This window comes from Moschus berezovskii, chromosome 25, assembly GCF_049115385.1.
Source record: "Moschus berezovskii isolate FMDL1 chromosome 25, NW_MosBer_1.0, whole genome shotgun sequence".
NCBI lineage: Eukaryota > Metazoa > Chordata > Mammalia > Artiodactyla > Moschidae > Moschus > Moschus berezovskii.
Window position 1 is genome coordinate 150,693 of NC_142484.1, and position 18,227 is coordinate 168,919.

An 18,227-nucleotide genomic window follows, 5' to 3' on the forward strand; every position below is an offset into this window, starting at 1 on the left:
CCCCTCCAAGCGCACCTTCGCCAGATCTTCGCGAGCCTCTACCCTAGCCTCGTGGATGGAGGAGTCTGCTAGGCTGCAGTCCATGGGGTCGCTAAGGGTCGGACACGACTGAGCGACACTTCACTTTCACTTTTCACTTTCACACACTGGAGAAGGAAATGGCAACCCACTCCAGTGTTCTTGCCTGGAGAATCCCAGGGATGGGGGAGCCTGGTGGGCTTCCGTCTGTGGGGTCACACAGAGTTGGACACGACTGAAGTGACTTAGCAGCAGCAGCATGTTCTCTTTCCCAGTCCCAGCAGCCCAGGTGGAGGTGGACGTCGGGTGGGGGCGGTTTCCTATTCTGTTGAGTTCCCGCCTCTAGTTCCCAAGACCAAACCTGGAACCTGCATTTCCCTACCCTCACTCTCACCTTTTTTCTGTTGAGGTGGAGGCGATAACTAACACTTTTGGGAGCGCTTTTTGTGGCCAGGCATCATATTTATACTTAGTCCTCGCAAGCCACTACTAGGAAGGTGGTATTGTTAACCCCACTTGAATCGAGAACATTGGGTCACAAAGCCAGCTCGACCTAGGCGCCCGTACTCTTCAATGCCTCAGTAGCACAGCCAGCTTCGAGAGGAAATCCGTTACAAACCCTGGAGAGAACTGGGTCCAAAGCCAAGAGACGCGGTTACTATGACAACCAGCTGGCGCTAAAGCTAAGCACAGTGCTCCCAGCTTGCCCCGCGTGACGCAGCGCCGGAAGTGAGTGAGCACTTCCGGCGGCCTCCCCCGCGCCCTGGCATCTCCGCGTTCTGCTTTCCCTGGTTGTTCCTGCCGTCATGAAGGACGTACCCGGCTTCTTACAGCAGAGTCAGAGCTCCGGGCCCGGCCAGGCCGCCGTGTGGCACCGTTTGGAGGAGCTCTACACCAAGAAGTGAGCGCCGAGCCGAAGGGCCGTGGGCCTTCTGGGATAGGAGAGCGACAGGGGGGACGGGGTGGGCCTGGATCTTGGTGGACTGAGGGCGCTCGGACTCGTGTGGAGTGAATGGGGACAAGCTAGACAGAGAGGGTGTGCTGAGGGACCCGGAAGGCAGGACAGAGGAGGGAAAGGGGTGACATCCCACAGGCCTGAGGAGGAGAGGCGCAGGCTGGGCTTTGGGATCCAGCGTTCACTGCCCCCGGACCCAGGGACTGGGACTGAGCAGGTGCCGGTGCCTTGTGTTCAGCTTTGTGACAGTGTGGTTGTACCTGCTGTTCTTCTCAGCAGTCTCGCGGAACGAGGCAAACCAGAGACCAGTGCGTTCTTCCCCCTGTTGATTCTGCCACTACTTACTGGTGGTTGTTGGCATGCAACCACTTCTCCGCGTGCCATGGCCCCTGCCTTCCATTGCATTTCATATTGGGCTTTGTGCACCTAGAAAGATCTTAGAGTATGGGTTTGTTTAGAAACAGGATGAATTTCGTAACAAGTTTATCAGTTGCTAAACAACAGCTTCTTTTTAAATGAATAGAGTAAAATGTTAGCAGTGGGTTAGTGATTTTTCACAGGAAAACACAGCTCTTGTAGTACTCCCCTGTTAACTACCTTAGGCTTTAGCATTGTGCCTTTTGCATGGATATTCAGTATGTGTTTTGATGATAGCAGCCTTCTGCTATTAGCAGATTTTGAGGGAAAAAAAAGTCTTAATCTTTGCAAATAATTGCTTCTGTAGCCCTTTGTACTTGCCATGCGTTTTGCTTGCATTCTTAAGAATTAGCCTTCGGTTTCAAATGCGCTGTCATTGTTCTAGATTTTTTCTGTATTAGCTCGTTCAGTCCTTCATCCTATTCATAGATGAGGAAGCTGAAGCTCAGCTTAAGCTCCTTCCGTGAGGTAGTCAGCTAATAAGTAGAAGAGCCAAAATTTCAATTCCATACGTATGATTCCAAAATTCTAGTTTCCAGTCAAACCTTGCAGTAACCCTTTGAGGTAGTCTAGAAAGATGTTCTCCATTTATAGCTGAGAAAACAGTCTTAGAGTTATTTCTCGGTGACATAACCATTGAGTGGCAGAGACAGGGAAAGAACTAAGCTTTAAAAAGCATCTGCTTTAGCTTTCTTGTGTTAAACATTAGAGACTGATGAGTGTTTGTTATTTGATAGGACCATCGAAGGTGAAGGTGTCTGTGACTGATGCTAGGTTATAGGTCTTAAGAGCCTTGTGTTTTTCAGGTTGTGGCATCAGCTGACACTTCAAGTGCTTGATTTTGTGCAGGACCCCTGCTTTGCCCAAGGAGATGGTCTCATTAAGGTAAATTATTTGCTATGCTATGTCACAGTATTTAAATATAGTCAAGTACTTTTTAAAAATAAAAGGTGGACTTCTCAACTATATATATATATATGTAAGTCTACTCAGCAGTCACTTTATGTCCGGTACCATTCTGAGTGCTTCACACATTTATTCATCTACTCCTCATAACGACGTTGGTAGATGAGTACTGCTGCTCTTCTGGTTTTCTTATGTGGAGGCAGACACCAAGAGTTTAAACGACTGGTCGAAGATCACAGCCGATACGTGACAGAAGAGGATCCAAACGTAGACATTCTAGCCTCTTCTAAAACCCCAGCCTTGTACTTGCCAGCAGTTGTTACAACTGCCATCTCTCCTCTTCCCCTCTGCCCCAGTGACTCTGCTTGTTCCCCCAACACTTTGTCCTGGGCAGTGTGGAAGATGTGCTTCACTTGGGAGTGGGAGGCTTAGCATCATGGAATGCTGCTTAGTATTATGCCGCCTCTAATAGAGCCTTGTAGAATTTTGTCAACAGAAAAACACACTCTGCCCGAGCCTTTCCCAGATCCCCTGCTTTTCACCCCACAAACCCCTCCCTTTGCCCAGATTTGTTTACTGGTAGACTACTGACTTGATGGATGTGAGTTTGAGCAAACTCCAGGAGTTGGTGATGGACAGGAAAGCCTGACCTACTGCAGTCCATGGGGTCACAAAGAGTTGGACATGACTGAGCAACTGAACTGATCTGAGACTACTCTTTGAAATCTTTCCTGATATCTTTCTCCTTGATGCCTTTCTCTTGGATTCTGAATGAATCAGAGGTGTATAAATGCATTGGAACTGAAAGCTAGTTGGTAATCATAGTTTCAGTTATTTGCTTTAATTCTGCTTACAGTGAAGCTTACCACTTTGATATTCCACTATCTGGGCTTCTAAGGTTTTTTTGTGGTTTATATCTATTGGTTTGACATTTTACTACTCAAAGGAACTTGTAATCTTCTGTAAGCCTGGAGATTTTGCTGGCCATGCTATCTTCTGGATTATGTGAAAAAATGATAAATTAGAGCTGTCTCAATATTTATTCCCTGCGGTTCTACATCATAGTGGTAGATAGCTCATAATTGCTCATTTCTATTCTTTGGTTTCTTATCTTCAAATCACTTTCACCTCAGAGCAAAATATTTGCTCAGCCTCTTGGGAATGTGACATCATATTTAGGTCAGTAGATTTGTTTACTATTTTCTTGGACAAAATAAACCTTTAAAAATTGCTGGGCCCCAGCCCTCATCATTCTCAGATAGATAGTGTTGACAAAAATGTAAATTAATAATCAAAAAGGAATAGGGGGGATTTTATTTGAGCCAAATTGAGGATTATAACCTGGGAGACAGATTCTCAGAAAGCTCAGAGTACTATGCACCGTGTTAGGATAGAAACCAAGCCCCGGTCAAAAGCACAGTCATACACATTTGAGACAAAAGGTAGTACATCAGAATGACATATTGATATTTTACATACAGTCTATCAAGGATGCATGGCCAGGTAAGGTCATACACAGAGAGCAGCAAGTCACCTTGACCACTACAGAGCTGGAAAAATACGCCCTTCATTTAAGAATTTACATCGTCAGAAGAAAGGAAAAAACTGACGTTTACGGTGGAGCAGGCACCCTAATGCACATGCGCAGTGCAGGTGCGGGAGGAGGGGGAGCCCAGAGAAGGAGATCCACGTGTGATTTTTCTTGTCCTGCTTAAGAATATAAATTGTTTGTATTAATATTCTTTATTCAGTTTTTAGTTTATGTATTTTAGTGTTTAATATAAATTTATTTCATCAGTTGTATTCATGAATTTTCAGTCACCAGGAATAATTTTGACTTTCTAGACTTACTGAACTTTTTGCCTTAGAGAGCTTTTTTTTTTTTTAGGTAATTTCATAAATCATAACATATCAGAGAAGTTGAAACCCTCCCTCTTAATGATAAAAGTATCTTTCAAATAGTTGTCTGTAATGAAAAATCCATTTTATTACATTGACTCTTTGCCAGGTGCCTGATATAAATATCTAACCGGCTGCTACAGGTTCATTTTTCTGCCTAAGTTTTATTGAGAAATAATTGACATCTAGCATTGTTTTAGTTTAAGGTGTCCAGTGTAACGATCTGATGTACGTATGTGCAAAACAATCACCGCAGTGAGTCTAGTTAGCATATCACGTCACATTGTTACTGATCTGTTTTTCTTGTGATGAGAACTTTTAAGATCTACTCTCCTAGCAACTTTCAGATATACTGTGCAGTGTGGTTAACTGTCGTCACCATGCTGTACACTGCATTCCCCAGGACTTAGTTATCTTATAAATAGGAGTTTGTACATTGACCTGTTGACCACCTTCATCCCTGCTTCTGGCAGCCACTGTTCTGTTTTCTGTATGAGTTAGTTTTTTAGGTTCCTTGTAACAGTTCAGTTCAGTCGCTCAGTCGTGTCCGACTCTTTGCGACCCCATGAGAATATGTACACTTTTCTAAAATTCAACCTGATCTTTAAATTATCTACAGGTATAAAATAAAGTTTATTTTTATATTAAATCTTACGTTTAAGTTTCAATTCCACAATACCCACTGGCTTACTACATATCTCATCCCCTTTTAATGTTCAGTTCAGTTCAGTCGCTCAGTCGTGTCTGACTCTCCGCGACCCCATGAATCACAGCACGCCAGGCCTCCCTGTCCATCACCAACTCCCGGAGTTCACTCAAACTCATGTCCACAGAGTCGGTGATGCCATCCAGCCATCTCATTCTCCGTCGTCCCCTTCTCCTCCCACCCCCAACCTTTCCCAGCATCAGAGTCTTTTCCAGTGAGTCAACTCATCGCATGAGGTGGCCGAAGTATTGCAGCTTCAGCTTTAGCATCAGTCCCTCCAATGAACATCCAGGATTGATCTCCTTTAGAATGGACTGGTTGGATCTCCTTGCAGTATAAGGGACTCTCAAGAGTCTTCTCCAACACCACAGTTCAAAAGCATCGATTCTTCGGCGATCAGCTTTCTTCACAGTCCAGCTCTCACATCCATACATGACCACGGGAAAAACCATAGCTTTGACTAGACGGACCTTGGTTGGCAAAGTAATGTCTCTGCTTTTTAATATACTATCAAGATTGGTCATAACTTTCCTTCCAAGGAGCAAGCGTCTTTTAATTTCATGGCTGCAGTCAGCATCTGCAGTGATTTTGTAGCCCCAAAAAATAAAGTCTGACACTGTTTCCACTGTTTTTCCATCTATTTCCCATGAAGTGATGGGACCAGATGCCATGATCTTTGTTTTCTGAATGTTGAGCTTCAAGCCAACCTTTTCACTCTCCTCTTTCACTTTCTAAGTGAGGTTAAATAGTACTTGTCTGACTTATTTCACTTCACACAATGCCCTCAAGGTTCACTTGCATTGTCACAGATGGTGGGAATTTCATTTTTTAGGCTAAGTGATATCCCATTGTGTATATATATTCACCACCTTTTGTTTCACAGAGACATTTCCATCTTTCAGTCTTCATACCCAGAGGAACTTTAAACGCTCCTTATCCAAAGTTGACTTGTCTGAAGGTTCCCTCTCCCAGCTTTGCCCATACTGGGCACTCCCTTTGCCACCCTGTTACCCAGCTGTGAACTCAGAGGTTGTCATCAGCTCCCCTCTGTGTGACCTGCCCACACTGAGCAGGTCTGGTTCAGTTCACTTGCAGATATCTCAGACTGTCTGTCATCCTCACTGCCTTTGCTCCTCTCTCTTCTCTCATGATTACTCATGGCCTCAACTGTTCTGTCTCCTTCAGGCCTTTTCCTTCCCATCCTCTTTGCATCCAGCCATGTGCATAAAATACAAATGTGGTTGTCTGTGTCCACTGGTATAGCTTTGACTTTAGGGTGGAGACCAAGGCCCAGTCTCTGGGTCCTTCAGAAGTACTTCTAAAACATAATGCAGTTATTTCTTTGGTGCTTTTGCATATGTTTGTTCCTGTCTGGAATGGATTCCAAACTACCCCCTCTACCACATCAAATTTGTCCACCTCTTACTGCTCTTCATTCCTTAAAGCTCAACTATCAGTTTTTGAAATAACCTTTGCAATCTCTCTCATTGGCTAATCCAGTTGTGTGCTTTTTTCTTTGGTTTTTAACTCACAGTGTTTATTTATTTGTTTGTAAATCTGGCTTCTCCACTAGGCCAGAAGCTCCTCAGAAGTTCAGTTTTTGTCTTACACATTCTGTGCTGTAGTATTTAGTAAACAATCTGAGTAAGTGCTCAAGTGTTTGTTGAATGACTGTGATATTTGATAATGGGACATAATTAGCCTGCAAACTTCTGACCTCTGTTTAGTTAGTGAGCCTTTCAAACGGATAGTCTGTTTTTTTCAGAGTAATTTGGAGGACAAATGGATGAGTTGGTCCTTGGGAGAGTCTCATGGGACAAGGTTCTAATTCTAAAAGCTCGGGAAGAAGAAAACAACTCTAGCATCTTTCAGTGGTTCATGGGCGACCGTTTCTAAAATTATTTGTCTGCTTGGCCGTGTCGGGTCTTAGTTGTGGCACTCAGAGTCTCTCTAGAGTCGTGAAGGGTCTTTGCTGAGGAGCACAGACTCTCTAGCTGCGGCACAAGCTCAGTTGTTGCGACACATGGGCTTAGTTGCTCTGCTGCGTGTGGGATCTTAGTTCCCCATCCAGAGGCTGAACCCACAACCCCTGCATTGCAAGGTGGATTCTTAATGCCTCGACCACCAGGGAAGTCCCTGCTGCTGCTGCTAAGTCACCTCAGTCGTGTCCGACTCTGTGTGACCCCATAGACGGAAGCCCACCAGGCTCCCCCTTCCTGGGATTCTCCAGGCAAGAAAACTGGAGTGGGTTGCCATTTCCTTCTCCAGTGTGTGAAAGTGAAGTCGCTCAGTCGCGTCCGACCTTTCGCAGCCCCACAGACTGCAGCCCACCAGGCTCCTCCATCCATGGGATTTTCTAGGCAAGAGTACTGGAGTGGCTTGCCATTGCCTTCTCCGAGGGAAGTCCCTAGTGGTGATCATTTATGTGAGCTTAATAAGCCCCAATTTGGGTCTTCTGTTATTCAGCACACACTTATGAAGTGCCTGCTGTCTGATGGGTATGCTAGTGTCTGAAGTCTTGATTTTGCAGAATGAAAGACATCTTATAATTATGATCCGTGTTTTGGTTCCACAGCTTTATGAAAACTTCATCAGTGAATTTGAACACAGGTAAAATTCTTTTGTTTGTTTTGTTTTTGAAAATGAATACATTGATTTGTTGACCTTCAAAGACTGGGTTTTTATTTCAGGGTGAATCCTTTGTCCCTGGTAGAAATCATTCTACATGTAGTTAGACAGATGACTGGTGAGTCTCACTTTGTTTCATAAAGGAGCAGATCCTAATGGTAATTAAAATGATCTCAAAGTATAAGTTAATTGAGCTTTTGGATTTCAATAGACAATATAAAATTCTAAGTTTTGTATTTTATGGTCTAAGCCTAAAGAGTATCCCACCTGTAAAGATGGATACTTTATAGGTACAACAGGATACTCTGTTGGTGATGCTTCTGACTTTGGTCTTTCTTTTCCAGATCCTAATGTGGCTCTTAGTTTTCTGGAAAAGACTCGTGAGAAGGTAACCGTGGAGTTTGAGGCAGATCTGTTAAAAGACACACGAATCATAGTTTGTGTCTGTGCCCCCTGTTCGCAGCTCTGGAGACCAGTGTCTGTAGTCATGCACGTTAGGTCAGCGCACAGATGCCTGCTGTGTGACTCCCCTGCCCACACTCCTGAGGGTCCCTCACTTCTGATGTCTTTAGGTGAAAAGTAGCGATGAGGCAGTGATCCTGTGCAAAACCGCGATCGGAGCTCTGAAGCTAAATATCGGTGACCTGCAAGTTACAAAGGTAAGATTGCCACAATACAGATTTATCATTGTTTAAAATGGTAAGGGGAAAAAATCCTAATTTTCCTCTTTGTTTATTTTTAAATAATTTTAAATTACAGGAAAGTTGCAAAAATTGCACAGAAAGCTGTCCTTTGCCCTCACTTCTGGCTCCTGTTGACGTTTCTCCTCTTGCCCTGTCACTCTGTGGTGTGTCTCTGTGTGTGTAGGTGTGTTTTTTTTCCAAAGCCGCTTAAGAATAAGTTGCTGATATGATGCCTGTTACCCTTAAACAGAGTTCTCTCCCTTGTGAGCAGGGAACAGGCATCATATCAACAACTTATCCAGCAGGAGACTACACAGGATGAACTGAAGTTTTCCATTTTATTGTTGTCAAATTTATCAGTCTTTGTGGCTTATGCTTTTCACCTTGTCATATGTTACTTGAAAAACGTTTAAGTTAGAAAGCATTCTTGCTTCCTGTGTATAGGAAACTATCGAAGATGTTGAAGAAATGCTCAACAACCTCCCTGGGGTGACATCTGTTCACAGTCGTTTCTACGACCTCTCCAGTAAATACTATCAAACGATTGGAAACCATGCGTCCTACTACAAAGATGCTCTGCGGTTTCTGGGCTGTGTTGACATCAAGGATCTGCCAGGTAATGTGACCAAAAGGTCTATGTCACACGAGGCGCTCGCTCACATGACGTAGTAGTTGTGACATGCCTGAGGCACCTGATCTCAGAAATTACCCAAATGTGTTTATTTCTTCTAGAAGAAAGCCCATGTGGTAGGAAGAGTTGTTTAAGTCTTAGTTTTCGCATCTGTTTTCAGCCTGTAATTCATTGAAAGTGAGGCTGACCCTCATAACCCCTTTACTGTTCCTGCTCCGGAACTAGTCCTTTCTGTGGTCTGCGTCAGAGTGAGAGGTCTAGTGATGTGAATGCCGTGACCCCCTGCAAGGCACCGTGCCGTCCCTGAACCAGTGCTACACCCAGGGCAGTAAATTACAAACATCTTCCAAGATTTGGGGGTGGAAGAAAAGTGACCAGTGACTTTTGGGGATAGTGCAAAAAATATCTGTTTACAAAAGAAATTTTACCTTATTGTAACATATTTTAGATGTTTCACAGTATACTGTTGAAGCTAAGGAGATCAGCAACTCCTAAAATTGTTAGTGCAATTTTAGTTGCTGCCTTTCAAGAAAACTATATTGGAAAAAGGAATTAATATGGTCAAGAGAATAAGGGGACAAAATGTAGGTTAATTCTAGTCAAAAGAGGCTAAACATGGTGCTTTAAGCTGGATAAGAAACGGTGCTGCTTCCCACAGCAGGCAAGGGGGGTGAGGAGCACACCCCACCAGGCAGTAGATATACTGAAAATACAAGTAGATTCACGTACAGTTAGGAAAAAATAAGGAATGCGTTTCCTACCAAAGCTGTATATGTGGTTCCAGGTACAGTCTGAGTCAATCCAGTACTTGAAACGAGATAAGTGATGTTAGGGCTTTGTAATATAACCATTATAGAAAACAGTTTATTTTTTATGGGAGATTTCTAAAGCAAAACAGACCTGATTGTTATGCCTGGAGTGTAACTGGAGGTGTGTTGCTGCCGTAGTATCTGAGCAGCAGGAGAGGGCTTTCACGCTGGGACTGGCAGGACTTCTTGGCGAGGGAGTTTTCAACTTTGGCGAGCTGGTAAGTGGACCAGGGGCACAGATTCCTGAGCCCGGGGAGGCTGAGCTTCTGTCAGCTGACCATGTCTGTTCTCACAGCTCATGCACCCTGTGCTGGAGTCGCTGAGGGACACGGACCGGCAGTGGCTGATTGACACCCTCTATGCCTTTAACAGTGGCAACGTAGAGCGATTCCAGACTCTGAAGACTGCCTGGGGCCAGCAGGTCAGTCCCGTGGGATTGGCTGTGCGCCTGTGGAGCTTGTCTGTTGGTTTATTGAGCACCTTCCTTCCACATGCCAGGCCCTGGCTCTGTTTGCTCTCTAACCCTAACTCTCCCTGCCTTTCCCTGTGCCGAGAGCCCTGGCTCACTTTGCTCTCTAACCCTAACTCCTCCTGCCTTTCCCTGTGCCGAGAGCCCTGGGCTCGCTTTGCTCTCTAACCCTAACTCTCCCTGCCTTTCCCTGTGCCGAGAGCCCTGGGCTCACTTTGCTCTCTAACCCTAACTCTCCCTGCCTTTCCCTGTGCCGAGAGCCCTGGGCTCACTTTGCTCTCTAACCCTAACCCTTTCCCTGTGCCGAGAGTCCTCTCGAAACGCCCACATACACCTTGTCCTGCCTCCTGGTGTTCGTGACAGTGGCACAAATCTTACTTTGTAAATTGTTTGTCTTGGAAAATCCTAGGCCTTCAGCTAAGCACCCTTCTAATGATTTCCTAAGAAAAATTAAGTTCAAATCACTTGAAGCTAATAATAAGCCTCAGTGATCTAAAGTGGAAAATGTTTGGACCTGCCCAGTTTCTTTTTGTTCTATTGACTATTGTAGAAAAAATTTCAAAACCCAGGTTAGGTGACTGATGTTGTGTTGCTCTACAGCCTGATTTAGCCGCCAACGAAGCCCAGCTTCTCAGGAAAATTCAGTTACTGTGCCTCATGGAGGTAAGCAAGACCCAGGACCTGCTTGGCGATCTCAAACCCTGCCAGGAGCCATGGGGCCCTGCAAACTCTGCAGACCCTCAGGGTGCAGCTTGAGCTGTGGTGGTGGTGGGTCTCCTGCCCCTGCCTCCCAACCACCTCTGCTCTTCCTTTGCCACCACTTGCTTTTTTTAGTTTGTATTTGAGCCTTAGCTTCGGTGACCCCTTCTCAGAGAGGGATTCTCTGTCCATCTGTGCTGAAAGAACTGTCACCTGCTTTTCTTCATCTGCCTGCTCCTCTGTCCTGCACTGGAACGTAAACTTCTTGACCAAAGGCACTGTGTGTTTCTGGTTCATCGCAGTGTTGCCAGCTCCACATACAGCCCTGGCACATGGCAGCCTCAAGTACTCATTCAGGAAATGAGTAATGACTGTTCTAGAAAACGACCATAAAGCATATTTCACCTTCTTGTCTAGGAATGGGAAGCTTAGTCTGAGTAAGATAAGAAATGTGACTAATACTAGGGAAATTTTAGTGTGTGGGGTACTGATGTGGTCTGTGTTTTCAGAGCAAGTATTGACAAAAATATCTTTATCAGTTCTCTGACTTACAAAAAATTTTTTTCAGATGACTTTTACACGACCTGCCAATCATAGGCAACTCACTTTTGAAGAAATTGCCAAAAGTGCTAAAATCACTGTGAACGAGGTATGTTGTTCTTAGACTCAGGATGTTGCAGCAGCAGAGCTGCTTCTGCCAGTCCGGACTCCTGTGTGAGCTCACCGCCCCTAGACTCAGGTCACAAAGACACTGAGCCATGCTCCCTTGGTGTTTCCCAGCTGGCAGGGTCCACAGGGATGTGCGTGTTGGCGCCAGCATGTCTTACACAAGCCCCCTCTATGCACAGGTGGAGTTGCTGGTGATGAAGGCCCTCTCAGTGGGGCTGGTGAAAGGCAGTATTGATGAGGTGGATAAGCGGGTTCACATGACCTGGGTGCAGCCCCGCGTGTTGGATTTGCAACAGGTAATGTGCTTGAAATACAGAGGTCACCTTTCTGGGTGTTTGGGGTTGGATCTGTGCTGTCTTAGTTTCATTTGGATGGCAGCCATTTAGGAATAAAGCATTGTTAGACAAGAGATTTCAGAGCATGAATTACCGTTCTATGGACTAAGGGCTTTCCAAGGAACCTAATTTGATGCAAGCTTGAGATTTGAACCCTGCATTTAAAGCGCATTGCGATAACAGTGCTGGTGGCGCTTGATGATGGCTTTTAATCTTAAAATTGGTACTCTGATGAAATATTCTTCTGGATCTGTGATTTGAGCTAAAATCTATTTTATTTATATTTTCTGGAAATTTAATCCTGTGGATTTTCTCCATTCTTGCCTGTTTCCTTTCATGCAAGTTTTTCTTAATGTCCTTCTGGTAAGAATTGACTGGGACAATCCCATCTCACACACCCAGCTCTCCCCAGCTCTGATGTCCTGTTTAATAATGCTGCCCTAAAGAATTAGCTGGACATTTAGGACTGCCCCATTAGCTGCCGTGATTCCCAAGTGCCTTAACACGTGTGTGTCCTGGCTTGCGCACCTTAACACGCGTATGTCCTGGCTTGCGCGCAGATCAAGGGGATGAAGGACCGCCTGGAGTTCTGGTGCACCGACGTGAAGAGCATGGAGATGCTGGTGGAGCACCAGGCCCATGACATCCTCACCTAGGCCCCCGGGCCCCGACCTGTATGTGGAGAGGTGTTCCGTGGCTGATGATCCGGGCAGCTGAGAAGACCTGCGTGTAATCGGGGGTGGGAGTGGGATTCGCTTTGGAGTAGGGGCCGTTCTTACTGTGCAGATTGTCACAGAGGCCTGTCACTGATGAGGCACCAGCCATGGGCAAAAGCCTCCTTTCTGGATGCTGCTGTAGACTGCACTGGAGAGGGGTCACTGGGGCTCAGGTGGGGCAGCAGGAATGGCTGGGAACCTCCGGGAATGGGGAAGAAGACCCCTCACAGATGGAGGGCGCCCATTCCAGCATTGGCCTCCACTGCACCCACATGTGAAGGGCCTCTCCAATGCAGCGTGAGGGCGTTTCTGTAATAAATGCCTTGCTCTGTCCTTTTTGTAGTTCTGTTTCCTTAGGCTTAGCTCCCAGGTTAAGCCTGTGCCTGAAGTGGTTAAAAAGCAGGAGATGGAACCTGGTGGAACTTTGGCCTTGGTTCTCACCATCTACTCTGAGGAGAAGGCATCCCTGACCACACCGGCCATGGGGCGGAGCCAGAGCAGAGGGTGGTGGGCACAGCGGCCAAGGAAGGGAGTCCTGCCTGTACTGTTGCTCAGGGAGACGTGGTGTCTGTTTCCTTCTAACATGTGTCCACCCATTGCCACCGAGCCAGCAGCTTCTGTGGCCTGAGTATCCCGATGCTGACAGGAACCAACTTTCCAACAGCCCAGTCCTGGGCATCCAGGGGGAGTGGGGGAGGTGCACGATGCACATACAGAGAATCACCAGAGACATGAGGAAAGAGGAGGGCTTTAATCGGATCTTCCTGCCTGCGCCTGCTGTGGTGACCGCAGAGCCTTCATGCTCCTGAGCTCTTCTTGTAGTTATCCAGGTGGTACAGGACCCACCCAGCAGGAAGCAGGAAGCTGAGGAACGTCACAGAGAGCCCAATGGCCTGCTCCTGGGTCGAGGAAACGCACATGAGTCCACTCGGCCCAGGCCAACTGCTTCTGTCCCTGGGGCTTAACCAGAGCAGGGCAAAGAGCTGGACACGCGGTCCTGCGCCCTTGGCCCAGCAGCGTTCACTCCATCTGCCTCAGATAGCCTCATCTGCAAGGTGTGAGCAGTGACCGCTGCCGTTGTAAGGGAGGACAGCCTGTTGGACTCTGTTCTCTGGGTGGGGCCTTTTATCACAGCCCCACCCTCTGCCTGAGAGCCTGGCCTGTTCCTTGACCTTGAACTCCTTCCCACGAGTATGATGTGCACCCTCCCTTCTGGTTACCTGCGAATTTGTGCATGTCAGGTGTGGTGTTGAGTTGCTTGGAACAAGTCCAAGGCCCTCTGAGAGGTGGTCCTGTTCAGAAGCCTGGGTGGGATTCCCTATACATGTGTGTGCGCGCGAGCATGCATACACACATGTAGAGGCCACGTCACCTGGCACCCTGCGTTCTCAGTGGCTGTACCCTTGGAGCCCAGTTCTGAAGCACCAGCTATATTTCAGCTTCATTGTTTCCTCCTGAAACAGCCCAGACTAGTCGCCCCACCCCTCCCCAGAGTGAATCAGGACATCAGGTTGGAGACCAATCCTTCCTTATTGACTTTTCACTCCCAGAGATTTAAGCAACGTTGGCCTAGAATAGGGAATGAAGGCTGGGTTCAGATCTAGTCCTATGACCTTGGGCAGTGACCTTGGCTTATTTATGCTTAAAACAGAGATAAGTTGTTGACTGTCCTGGAGCCCCAGGGTCGCAGGTTTGCATTTTCACCTGGGCTCTCACAGACCCTCAAAGCAGCCCACTCTTTCCTTTTAATGGGTGGTGAAGCAAGATGTCCTGGGTGCCCCCTCACCTCGGCCGGCAGCACTGTTGTATACAAACGGGGCCTGAGAGCAGAGGGCCCCCACCCACCGACTGACTGCAGCTTTGGGAGCCTGGCTTGCGGGCGATGGCTGCTGGGACCCCATTTGGAAACTTGGGACACTGTTCCAGCCGAGGGTCTGAGACCGAGCACCAGGGTCCCCTCTGTAAGCAGGCCTGAAGGAAGCCCCTCTCCCCTCTGCATCCTGCCCCAAACCCACCTCATCCTGAAAACATCTCAGGACCACCCAAACACCCTGCCTTGGGTAGGCCCCTACTCCCACCCTCTACCCCTCACCCCCACTCCCCACTGCCTTGGTGGGACCTACCTTTGGAGAAGTGGGTGTTTTGGCTGGCTTGGCAGTGATGTGTGCCTTGGGGACCACCCAGCCCCCCAGCGGGGCTTGCAGCAGCCTGACAGTGGGGGCCAACCGCAGCATAGTTGTAGGACTGAGCGCCTCCTTAGTGAAGTTCCGGGTGTTCACGCGGTATGCCCTCTGCTCACTTGGTTGCTGGAGCCTTTTATAGCTCACGGAGGCAACTGCAGCTGTCCCCTCCTGTCACAGGGCTTGGCAGAAGGAAGCCTGCTTGGAACTGGGAGAGAAAGGGCCTCAGACCAGCAACTTCAGGCCCAGCCACTGCTATGGCTCCTGAGGGGGCTTCAGGCTGCTTGCATTGCAGGGAGGACTGGCCCTCTCTGGAAAGGACGTTCACTTCTTTGTGGGGAAGGAGCTCAACAAAAGAGCAGGACCAGAGAAGTTGGTTTGAGAAGGCAAGAGGGGAAAGTGACATAATTTAAGAGTTAACCCTAAATATCTGGGAAGTCAGCAGGCAGTGCGCTGTGGAGATGCTATGAAGTTCTCTGATGCCAGAATTCCTGGTTGAATGGTCAGGCCTTCTCTACCTGAACGTACTGGGCAGCCCTGCTCTAAACCTGGGCCACAACCCAGGGCTAGCCCAGAGGCCACTGTTCCTCGGGGGCTGGGCTGCGGAGGAGCAGAGGGGAAGTTCAGCGGACAAGACGCTTTGAGGATCTCCCTCCAGGCCCACGTGCAGGGACAGGTACTCAGGCCTGAACGCACTGGGTCAGCACCACCTGCTGGCCCCTGGGAGGTGGCTGCAGCATTGCCGGTCACTGCATGTGAACCCGAGCCTCTCTCTTACTTCTGCTGGTGACGAGCTGTTCATTCCCTCCCACACCAAACGCTGGTTAGTGAGATTTTTTCACAGAGTCTTCCACATTCCTTCTGGGCAACCATCCCTCACCCCTTGCAGTGAAAACCCTGTGCTACCCTGAGAGAATGGAAGTGGCCAGAGGAGACCACTGCTGACCCGTCAGTGTCCTCTGGAGAGCAGAGAGCCATCTGTGGGGCCCAGTTAGCCTGTGCCCTCAGACCCCCTTCTTCCAGAGGCCAAAGGTGTCATCTGTCCTGTCCTGGGGCTCTGAGTGCTGACCCCGCTGAACCCACGCCTGCCCTCCCCATCCAGCCTCCACAGGTGCTCCCCGAGGCAGCCAGGATGCGCCTTCCAGAATACTCAGGTCTCTGCCCTGCTCTGCCCAGAACCCTCCAGCAGGGCCCCGAGGCCTGAGTGGTCTGACCGCTGCCACCTGGCCCTCCCTGCTCCCCCTGCGCCCAGGCTGGCCTCCTGTCTTGTGCTGGACGTGCCACACCCTGACCCACGCCGGGGCCTGTCTGGGAGCCTTCCCCTCGGCTTCTCACGTGTCTTCAGGCACGCAGGCCCTGAGCAAGTGACGTCTCCTCAGACGTATCTTGTGGTCAGGCCCTCAAGGGCAGGGACTGGTGCGTTCAGAACCATGGAGATTCTGGGGCCTGGAGCAGGTTTTCAGTGAACGTTAAATGGATGGAGGGCGGGGAAAGAAGGGATGGGTGGGCGAGTGGGCTGCTGGGAGGCTGGGCGGAGCCTCAGTTCTGCACCGCTGAGGGTTAAGCTGGAGGAGTGCAGAGTCCGAGATGACAGGAAACTGCGGGGTCACAGCCCACCGTCAGAATGACTGAAAGGTTATCAGTGACAGTGCTCAAGGCCACAGCCCAGAGTGCGTCCCTCAGCTGTCTCCACCAGGTCAGTGTGGGTGTGAGCCCAGGGGCCAAGCAGCAGCAGGACGTCTCACCGCACTGGTCTCCATCCTGACTTACGATTACACCCCGATGGTGACTGATGGTATGACTGACTCCAGGAGGGACATCAGTTTACCTTGTTCTTCGCTGGAGGCTACACCTGTTCTGAATCCTGGGCCCCAGTCTGGTCGTCCTGTAACTTGGTTTCCCAGGGAGGAGCCAAGTCCTGGGAGGCCAGAGGAGGAAGTGTGTGCTGAACATTATCTGCAGCCTCAGGCTGTGGGGGGCGCTGCCCCCCCGTCTCGAATAATCCCTTCCGCCTGAACCTTTAATTATAGCTTTGGGGTCCAGTTGGGGATAAAGCTGTGGGTCAGAGGCTTGTCACCCTGCCCATGGCGTTTCTTCTATCACAGATAAGACCGCCTGCCCCCATCACGCAGGCCTGGCTCTGAGGGAGGCCTCCTCCACCCATCCTGGCTTGAGGGGGCTTGAGGTCGGGGTGGGGGGTGGGGGGCAGTAGAGTGCCCGCTGTGCTCTGGGGCATTAGCCCCAGGCTCCCAAGAAAGACCCTTGCCAGCCCAGCGCGAATGGGTGGAGCCCAATTGAGGAGCAGGACAGGGGGACTGGAGGACACTCTGCAAGGGAAAGAGATTCCAAGCCTGTGCTCACGCCTGGATGGACACTCCGGCCTGCCTGTCTGCCTTCCCCAGCCCTTCTGACCTTCCCAACCTTTCCAGGCATAGACCGGCCCACCTCGCTCTCTGTACGCAGCTTCCGGCTGCACCCGAACCGGGATTTCAGACCCCAGAACCAGTCACTCAAACCAAACTCTGTGCCGATCCCTGCTCCCCTACCCACACTGAGGCTGCTGGAGGTGGGGAGCCTGGCACAGTCTCTCCATCGCCCGAGGCCAGGCTGCCCCTGCCCCACACAAAACGCAGCCGTAAGTCCTGGACTCCGTTTCTCCACTGGAGTCTGCCTTTTCTGGAAAGAAAACAACGTGCCCTGTGAGGAAAGCAGCGGTGGCCAAGGAGGGGTCACAGTGAACAAGGAAGGAAAGGGCCCTGAGGGGTGCAGGGTGGAGAAAGGACCCCCTGCAACAGCGGGACAGACCGAGCCACAGAGGGCGCACAGCCAAAGGCTGGGGCCAGCCAGGCCCATTCCGGCCTGTTCTGGGCAGGGCTGGCGTCAGGAAAGCCTCTCAGGGCTCTATGGGCAGAGGTACCCCTTCTTCACCCTCAGCACATGTCTATGGATCCGGGTCTGAGCTGGATCTAGGCCCTAGACCTGTCCCTACTGCCCCCCAGTGCAGGGAGATCAGCCACCATGCACACCGTCCTTCACAAAGGCCACCCGGAAGGTCTGAGGCAGACTCTGTGGACACATGGCACCACCCTGTGTCCACACTCAGAACCACAGACGCTCTCGAGGAAGAGAGGCACTGACCATGGAGCACAGCCCTACTCTGTAGCAGACACTCTAGACATCAAGGACCCGGACAAAATGCACATGGATGCAAACACTTGCATCTTAGTTTTATTGCATTGGAAATCTATTTTCAACACATAAAATATAACTTCTCAAAGTATGCTCTCTAGACCAGAGCAGCAGCGTCACCCGGGACCTTGTTAGAGCTATCAGGAGCTCCGGATGGTCCCAGTCATCTGTTATAAGACGTCCCCCACCCAAGGTTTTCTGATGCACAATCAAGTTTGAGAAATATTTTCATGTCATATGAAAGCTTTATGCTTCATAACCACTGAAAACTAAATGACCACTTCCAGGAGGCTAAAAATCTCACCCAGGTTGCAAAAC

General features: G+C 49.1%; 2 protein-coding genes across 2 annotated transcripts; one reads left to right on the forward strand and one right to left on the reverse strand.

Annotated features, from left to right (window-relative positions):
• Nucleotides 1-743: 743 nt before the first annotated feature.
• On the forward strand, nt 744-12,873 carry PSMD13 (proteasome 26S subunit, non-ATPase 13). Its single transcript, XM_055415094.2, has 13 exons — nt 744-919; nt 2,197-2,275; nt 7,477-7,511; nt 7,592-7,647; nt 7,874-7,917; nt 8,102-8,188; nt 8,657-8,828; nt 9,791-9,870; nt 9,948-10,073; nt 10,722-10,784; nt 11,389-11,469; nt 11,669-11,785; nt 12,385-12,873. Exons 1-13 carry the CDS (start codon nt 825-827, stop codon nt 12,478-12,480), a joined length of 1,131 nt encoding a protein of 376 aa, XP_055271069.1. The 5' UTR covers nt 744-824; the 3' UTR covers nt 12,481-12,873.
• A 399-nt stretch (nt 12,874-13,272) lies between these two features.
• On the reverse strand, nt 13,273-14,844 carry LOC148773837 (cytochrome c oxidase subunit 8B, mitochondrial). The gene is made up of 2 exons (XM_088832079.1): nt 14,664-14,844; nt 13,273-13,439 (listed from the first exon to the last, which is right to left on the reverse strand). Exons 1-2 carry the CDS (start codon nt 14,772-14,774, stop codon nt 13,338-13,340), a joined length of 213 nt encoding a protein of 70 aa, XP_088688205.1. The 5' UTR covers nt 14,775-14,844; the 3' UTR covers nt 13,273-13,337.
• Nucleotides 14,845-18,227: the final 3,383 nt, after the last annotated feature.